We start from the raw sequence: 8853 nt of genomic DNA, 5'->3' as shown, positions 1-8853 counted from the left end.
ATAGATCTTGAACTAGAGAAGAGTACAGGCTGGAAATACAGCCTTGGAAGATGTGATTGGCTCGGTAATGGCTCCCAAAGATATCCAGGTCCTAATCCATGGAACCTGTAAATGGCACTTATATAGCAAAAGAGATTTTGCAGATGCGATTGAATTAAGGATTTTGAGATGGGGAGATTATCCTGGATTATCTGGATAGGCCCTAAATGTAATTACAAATGTCCTTGTAAAAGGGAGGCTGAACACTTTGGGAGGTCCAGGTGGGCGGACCACTTGAGGTCAGGAGTTCGAGACCAGTCTGGCCAACACAGTGAAACCCTGTCTCTACTAAAAATACAAAAATAAATAAATAAATAAATAAAAATAAAAATAAAAAATTAGCCAGGTGTGGTGGCATGCGCCTGTAATTCCAGCTACTCGGGAGGCTGAGGCACAAAAATCCGTTGAACCTGGCAAGTAGAGGTTGCAGTGAGCCGAGATCACACCACTGCACTCCAGCCTGGGTGACAGAGCGGCATCATGCCTCAAAAAAAAAAAAAAAAAAAAGAGAGAGAGAGAGAGAAAGAGGTTGAATTAGCCGGGCGTGGTGTCATGCACCTGCAGTCCCAGCTACTCGGGAGGCTGAGGTGGGAGGATTGCAAAACCCCAGGAGGTTGAGACTTCAGTGAGCTGTGATCACTCCACTGCTTGGAGTGACAGAATGAGACCCTGCCTCAAAAAAAAAAAAAGAGGGGGCTGGGCACCATGGCTCATGCCTGTAATCCCAGAACTTTGGGAGGCCGAGGTGGGTGGATCTCCTGAGGTCAGGAGTTCGAGACCAGCCTGACCAACATTGAGAAACCCCATCTCTACTAAACATACAAAATTAGCTGGGCATAGTGGTACATGCCTGTAATCCCAGCTACTCTGGAGGCTGAGGCAGGAGAACCACTCGAACCTGGGAGGCAGAGGTTGTGGTGAGTTGAGATCACACCATTGCACTTCAGCCTGGGCAACAAGAGCGAAACTCCATCTCAAAAAAAAAAAAAAAAAAAAAAAAAAGAAGGGGGTGGGGAGGCTGGGTGAAATTTGACCACAGGGAAGAAAGCAAGTAAGATGCTTGAAGATGCTGCTGCCCTTGAAGGTGGAAGGTGCCATAAGCCAAAGAATGCAAAAACTACAGCTCTCAAAGCTGCAAAAGCAAAAAAACAGATGCTCCCTTATAGCATCCAGAGGTAGTACAGCCCCACTGATACCTTGATTTTAGCCCAATGAAAGTTATTGCAGACTTGTGACCTCCAGACATGTAAAAGAATAAATGTGGCCAGGCGCGGTGGCTCATGCCTGTAATCCCAGCACTCTGGGAGGCCAAGGTGGGCAGATCACCCGAGGTCAGAAGTTCAAGACCAGCCTGGCCAACATGGCAAAACCCCGTCTCTACTAAAAAATACAAAAATTAGCTGGGTGTGGTGGCATGTGCCTGTAATCCCAGCTACTCGGAAGGCTGAGGGAAGTTAGTGGTGATTTGTTATAGCAGCAACAGGAAACTAGTACAGAAGACATCAACATTACCGTTGGGATTGGATAAAGAAATCCAGGAAGGCTGATAGGGTGAGACATGCAGAGGATTTAGCAGAGAGCTCCCAACGACTCCAGCATTTAAGATCCCTGCGGAGAAAGTGCATCTCAGAAAAGGCTCTTGGAGCAGCCAGAGGGAGGAGGGCCACCAAGGAAAATAGTTCTCCTAGGATTCAGGGGAAAGGGTGTTTCAAGAAGGGAGTGGTTAACATTGTCAGATGCTCCCAGAAGTCAAGCAAGAAAAGTGCCTGAGCTCAGGAGTTTGAGGCTGCCCTGAGCTATGATCATTGCACTGCACTTCAGCCTGGGCAACAGAGTGAGACCTCGTCTCTAAAAATGAATAACAAGAAAAGTGCCTATTTGGTTTCAAGAGGAGAAGCTGACCTTGAAAGAACTCTTGGAATAGTTGTCTTCTCTATCATATGGTACACATTTTTTTCCAATTTTTAATTCTTTTTTCTTTCTTTTCTTTTTTTTTTTTTTTTTTTTTGAGACAGGGTCTCACTTTGTCACCTAGGCTGGAGTGCAATAGCAGGATCTCAGCTCACTGCAAACTTGACCTCCTAGGTTTAAGCCATTTTCCTGCCTCAGCCCACCAAGTAGCTGGGACTACAGGCAAGAGCCACCACGCCGGGCTAATTTTTGTATATTTTGTAGAGACAAGGTTTCGCCATGTTACTCAGGTTGGCCTTGAACTCCTGAACGATCTGCTAACCTCGGCTTCCCAAAGTGCTAAGATTACAGGCATGAGCCACCGCGCCCGTCAACTTTTAATTCTATTACACAGTAGTATATGGTCATTGTATAAAAGTTAGGATATACAGATTCACCAAAAGAAAAGAAAATTACTCATAATGTCTTCAGCTAGTAATATTTTAGTGCATGTCTTTCCGGGTTTTTTTCTTTTCTTTTCTGTGCGAGAAAAGAAAAGATTCTCTCAATCGCCGCCCTGTGGGGTAAAATACCATGAGGCCATTTTAAGAGGGGGAAATTCAGGCTTAGAGAAGCAAGCAATTTATCCAAAGTAACCAAGATTGGAATCTAGGTTCTTCTGACTCCAAAACCAATGTTCCCTGACGCGGTGCTTTCCTAGCTTTTTACTTGGAGAACTTTTCCCCAGAGGACCTCAGGCTTCAGAACTAAAACTAAGTGGATTTCTATCCTGAACCCCATCCCTCATCCGCCCCAAAGGATGGTGAGCCAGATTAAGGGGTGAAAGGCAGGAGCAGGAAGAGTAAAGGCGTGGGTGCGATCTACGGTCTGGTAAGAGGGAACTGGTACACGAACGTGTTCGGTTTTTCGCAACATCACAATCAAGCGGGCATCAGGCTTCCCATTGTACAGATAAAGAAGCTGAGGTTCCAGGAGGAGAAGTAATTTCCCCCAAGTCACACAGCTAGCCAGGGGCCCCGAGCCACATATCCCCGGGGCGGCGGGGGTTATCAGGAGGGAGTCCCCGGATGCTTGCAGAGTGAGGCTAAGAGCTGGGCGTACGCAGCAAGGGAGGGGTGGGGCGATTCGGGGCGGAGCGAGGCAAGGAGATTGGGCGGGACTGGGGAGAGAGGAGGGAAGGGTGGCGGGGGGGCGGGTAGGGCAGAAGGGGCGAGGTCATGGGGAACTCGGAACGAATCAGCAGAAGAGGGAGGAAGAGGCAGGGGGCTCTAAGACTGGGCGCGGAGATGGAGCAGCCTGGGCAGTGCGAGGGAGGAGGATTTGGAAGACCCAGAGCGGGATGAAACGGGACAGAGCCCTGGAGGGGCAAGGATGGGGGAAGGCGGAGGAGTTTCGACTGAGGCCAGGGGCGGGGCATCGAGCCAGGGGGAGGGGTCTGAGGCGGTGAGGGGCTGGGGGCGTGGCCGAGGGGGCCGGCGAGGGGCCGGGGAAGCGGCCTGAGGCGGCGCGGGGCGGAGACCGGACCCGGGGCCGGGGCGGGGACCGGGGCCAGGGCCGGGGCCTGGACCGTGGCGGTGGAGGACGGCGAGGAGCCGGGGGCGGGGCCGTCCCAGCTGAGGATCGGAGAGCGGCTGGAGGGTCGGGGGCGGGGCGTGCAGAGGGGCGGGGCGTGCGGAGGCCGGGACGGCGCCCCCGGCCGGCTCAGCGCGGAGCAGCTCAGTGCCCCCCGCGCCCCGCTCCAGCAGCCCCACGCTCGCGCCCGCCATGCCGGAGCAGTTCAGCGTCGCCGAGTTCCTGGCCGTCACCGCGGAGGACCTCAGCTCCCCGGCTGGGGCCGCCGCCTTCGCCGCCAAGATGCCCCGGTACCGGGGGGCGGCGCTGGTGCGGGAGGAGGTGAGGGGGCCGAGGCGGGAGGGGTCCGGGGGTCGGCGCCGGGCCTGGCCTTGACCTCCACAGGCGTGTCGCACCCGAGCTGCGACGGCCCTTCACCGCGCCCCGAAACCTGCCCCCTCCCTAGGTCTGGGAGGACCGAGCGCATCTCCAACAGCTGCGTCCTCACCGTCGAGGCGGGGGGAGGCCCGAGGGACCGTTTTGGGGGGCCTCGAGGTCACTTCGATGACAAACTCCACAGGTCGGGGGACGTACCCCAAGTGCCCCGCGTGACCGCCTCATCACATATGTGTTTGCCTAGCGCCTTCCAGCCTCAGTTTGCGTTTTCATCTTCGGAGCCCCACAAGTGTGCCCCCGAGTCACTCTCCTGAGAGGCAGGCTTCCCGCCTCAGTCCTGAACTTTCTTCCCCCCGGCTGCAGAGAGGCTCCCTCCCCCTTGCGGCTGGTTCGGAGATTTGGCCCGCGTTTGTGGAATGAATGCGGATGGGAAGGCGCCAGGAGCCGGGGTTCACCTTGGCCGGGCTGTTGGCAAGTTTATCGTCTCCTCTCCCCTCCCCTCTCCTCTTTGTCTTTCCCAGCAAAGCGTCCCAGGCCTTTTCTTTCGGCCTTGCAGGCTGCCCCTTGCAGGCTGCCCCACCCCATTCCCATGCTCTTCGGAGTTCCTTCCATTCCTCTTCTCCGAACCTGCTTCAGCTTTCCCCAGCTCCTCTGTAAGGAATATTCTAGGACAGACACCCCGTGGCCTTGGTCCAACGGAGAATAATGTGTTTTTGCAGCTCCCCATCCAAAGGATGCCCTCAATTTGGGTGGCATTTTGGACCTCAGCAAAGGCTCTAGCCTTCCACCCTTCACCCTAAGTGTACTAGGCACCCACTGCGTGGCAGATACAAAGCTCAGTAGTTCATAACACCCTGCGCCAGTGTCAGAAAATCTCTCCTTCTCTTCTCTCTTGGCAGGCTGACCCTCCATCTCGGAGTCTGTTTGTATCACTTTGTAAGGGTGATAGAGGATTGTGGAAGGAGCATCGACTTTGGGGAAGGCAGACCTTTTTTCTGTCTTTTTTTATTTTGAGACGGAGTCTTGCTGTGTTGCCCAGGCTGGAGTGCAGTGGCGCCATCTTGGCTCAATGCAAACTCCGCCTCCCAGGTTCACACCATTCTCCTGCCTCAGCCTCCCAGGTAGCTGGGACTACAGGCGCCTGCCACCACGCCTGGCTAATTTTTTTTTGTATTTTTAGTAGAGACGGGGTTTCACCCTGTTAGCCAGGATGGTCTCGATCTCCTGACCTCATGATCCACCCGTCTCGGCCTCCCAAAGTGTTGGGATTACAGGCGTGAGCCACCGCGCCCAGCCAAGGCAGACCTTTTTTCAAACGCTGGCTCTGCAGTTTGCCATTTGGGTGAACGTGGGCATGTGACCTGTTCTGTCATCTGTGGAGTGGGGGTAATAATGTGTACCTCACATGAGACAATGCGTATAAAGCATGTATCTTTTTTTTGGAGACAGTCTTGCTCTGTCTCCCAGGCTGGAGTACAGTGGTGCGATCTCGGCTGACTGCAATCTCTGCCTCCCGGGTTCAAGCAATTCTCAAGCAGCTGGAATTACAGGCATGCACTACCACATCCAGCTCATATTTGTAGTTTTAGTAGAGACAGGGTTTCACCATATTGGTCAGGCCGTTGTTGAACTCCTGAGCTCAGGCAATCTATCCGCCTTGGCCTCTCAAAGTGCTAGGATTATAGGCGTGAGCCACTGTGCTGGCCCATGCCTCTTGATAAATGGAATGATTTCATCAGGTTAATCGGCAGATCTCTTTAGACAGTGATTGGGTCTCTTTTGTCTTCATTTGTCTCACAGAGCCTCGCCTTGTCTCATTTGTCTCACGGAGCCTAGCCTACTACTTTTCACATAGTAGGGGTACATGTTTTATTAAAATAAGAAGCAGCCGGTCAGGTTTGGCTTCCTTACTTGGGCAGAACCAGTAGCTTGGAGTCCACTGCCTGTGGATGTGGGTTATGTTTTACTGTGGGGCTCACAGGGAAACAGTGCTGTCCAGCCCATCCTTTGGAGAGCTTCCAGAGGTTTGTCTTCATAGCCTCACATTTCATGACCCAGAATAGCTCAGTGCCATCCACATTCTTAGGGATTTCATGGTTCATCCTTCTCCCCAGGTTGTTCATTAGAATCTTAGAGCAGGAGAAGGGGCTCCAATATGAACCTTATCCGGACAGAAATGCCCATTTATGCCCATACATCTGGCCTTGCCTGGCTGTGTAAGTGTAAGCACTGTGTGTTGGGGGAGGGGCCCTTAGAATGGGTCTGGAGGCTGCAGAAGGCTCTTCAGGGCTCAGCTTTGCCCCAGTTCAGGCAAGACAAAATCCATCCTCCTTTGCCTTCAGATTTTTGGTTTGGTGCATGTAGAGGTTCGTTGTTACAACAGAAAGGCTTGTGGCACCTAAACACAGCTTTTCTCTTCAGCATTTCAGGGCCCAAAAAGTTAGAGTCTGAACTTTGGATTAGACTTCCCTGAGGTTTCCTGTTTGGTTTTGCATTTGCATTTATATTTTGCGATTACATTGTGTTTACACGTAGTTTGATGCTGCAATTTTTTCCCCCAGTTCTGGGCTTGACTAACCCACCCCCAGGCTTGTAGCTCTATTTGACTGAATCAAAATGCAACTGATTCTCAAGTCAAGTCTTCCAGTTCTGACTGGTTTCCTGGGAGTAACTAGGGACCCTGTCCTGGGACTTGCAGCCCTTTTGTACAGTCCTGCTGGGAAGGACCCTGGGCAGATCACAGGAAACTAGAATGTCAGGGCTGAGGGACCCTTTTAAGATAGAGACCAGCTAGAAACTCTCTCAGATAAGTTGGAGAAACTGATGTCCAGAGAGGCCAAGAGACTTGTCCAAGCTCCTGCGGTTGGATAATGTGAAAGTTAGCATTTCTACCCACGTGTTCTACCCCTGGTCCTGTTCTCTTTCCTTTTAAAGTCCATCTGTCTGTCCTCCCTACATAACTTCTCTGAACCTCGTTATTTTATCCTTAAAATGGATCTGTTAATCACTCCCTGCTTACCTTACTGGGTTGTTAAAGTTTTTTGTGTTCAATTATGAAGCACCATGCAAATGTGAGGGAGTATATTAAGATAGTCATTATGTCAACCAGCCTCTTCCTGTCTTGGGCCCGTTTATGCCCATCATCTCGTTGATATTCACAACAACAGGTGAAACCGGGCCTAGGGCAGTGGAGGCAGCTGCCCTGTGTCACATAGTGGGTCTCTCTGACTCTGCTGTGCTCTGCCTGGGCTCTATCCAGCTCTCTGTGCCATCTCTATGGACATAAAGGATGCTAAGGACATAAAGATGCTACTTTGATTTGCTGACTGACTAGAGAGAAGTAGCCTGTTACAGGAAGATCAGTAAGAACCCCAGGAGTTTGTCCTGAGTCCCCAGAGAAAGGTACAGTCAATGCCATAAGAGGCAAGTGGAGCAGGAGAGGGAGAGAGCAGTAAGGACTGGTGCAATGAGGGAAGAGTTCCTGGAGGAGGTGACACTTCCAGGTGGAAGGATAGATGAACCCCACTTAGCGGAGAGTGAATTCAGAGACTGGTGGGAAGAGAGCATATTGAGAACCAAGTAAGCCATTTTGACCACAGCTAAGAATTCATACTATATTGTGTGCCTCAAACTGCTAGTGGACACACCCCCTCCACTAGGTCTCAGATGAAGCAGTCTGCCACAAATAGGAGATCTTCAAAGGCTTGTTTTGTATATATTTTTGAAATTTTAAAATAAAGTTTTAATTGGACAAGTGGCAAATTTATTATTATTTTATTTTTTGAGACAGGGTCTCACTCTGTAACCCAGGCTAGAGTACAGCGGCACAATCATGGCTCACCACAGCCTCAACCTCCTGGGCTCAGGTGATTTTCCCACCTGAGTAGCTAGGATTACTGGCGCTGGGTTAATTTTTGTATTTTTTGTAGGGCTGGGGTTTCACTATGTTGCCCGGCTGGTCTTGAACTCCTGGACTCAAGTGATCTGCCCACCTCAGCCTCCAAAAATGTTAGGATTACAGGCGTAAGCCGCTATGCTCGGCCGGGGCATAATTTGTAATAAGTAATTTAAAACATAACAGAAAAGGCCTATGAACAACTATCTCAATCCCTATATTCTCCTCAGAGGTAATTGCTATGGAAATGTACATGCTTCCCAATGTATGTCCTCATGGAAAATATATTATCAGTGGGGGAATGGGAGTGGCCGGGGGAATGTTTACCTAAATTGGTATCAGGTCTTATAATGCACAGTTTAAATTGTTTTGGAGTTACATTTTTCTTTTCCTTTGTGACTTTTGCTTTTTTGAATCGTTTTATAAAGGATTTCCTTCTTAATTTTTAATATTCTTGTGAATTTTACAATTTGCTTTGTAAAATGTATTTTAGTGTTAAAATTGTGTAATCTTAGAGATTGTTTGCAAGAAACATAAACCCTGTCAAGCTTGTTTCTGTTGGAGGGAAATGTGTTTGTTTGTTTTTTGATCGTCAGAGAAGAAGGTTGAGGGAAATTGGCTTTAAAGAATTAGAGGTGCCTCATGGGACTGAAGAGCTGGAGGTAAAAGTACACCTCTCCAGGGCCTGGAACTGGAGGCTGGGAAGTTGTCAGGAACTAAGGCAGCTGCTTCGTCATTCTTGTTCTCTCCTGCCTCTGCTTCTCTCTGCACATCTGATCAGTGCTTTCGCTCATTCATCATCACGCAGGCCCCAAAGCACAGCCCCCATGATCACGTGACCTCACTGGGCCAGTGTCTAAAGGTAACCGGACACAAGATTGAGCCAGTCTCATGTCCCACTTCCAAGTTCCTGGCAGAGGTTGACAGCCCGGCCCAGCTTCTGGACTGGTTCCAGTAGCTGGGTCTCCACCCCTGGTTTCATCAGCAGAGGTCATGGAGGGAAAGTGACAGGCAGAGTAAACATGTCCATTGAGACCTATGGTGTGGGAGGGGGCACTTCT

General features: G+C 50.6%; 1 protein-coding gene across 1 annotated transcript in view; it reads left to right on the top strand.

The window, feature by feature from the left end:
* The first annotated feature begins 3608 nt into the window (after positions 1 to 3608).
* The window catches only part of ASAP3 (ArfGAP with SH3 domain, ankyrin repeat and PH domain 3), a 56035-nt gene continuing 50790 nt past the window's right edge, over positions 3609 to 8853 (top strand). The window contains exon 1 of the mRNA XM_003271594.4: positions 3609 to 3843. Within this exon, the coding sequence (XP_003271642.2) occupies positions 3715 to 3843 (129 nt within the window). The 5' untranslated portion in view covers positions 3609 to 3714. The remainder of the gene's footprint in view (positions 3844 to 8853) is intronic.

Source organism: Nomascus leucogenys, chromosome 24, assembly GCF_006542625.1.
Source record: "Nomascus leucogenys isolate Asia chromosome 24, Asia_NLE_v1, whole genome shotgun sequence".
Taxonomy (NCBI): domain Eukaryota; kingdom Metazoa; phylum Chordata; class Mammalia; order Primates; family Hylobatidae; genus Nomascus; species Nomascus leucogenys.
Note: the sequence above shows the minus strand (reverse complement) of the source record. Positions and strands in the feature narration are given on the sequence as shown.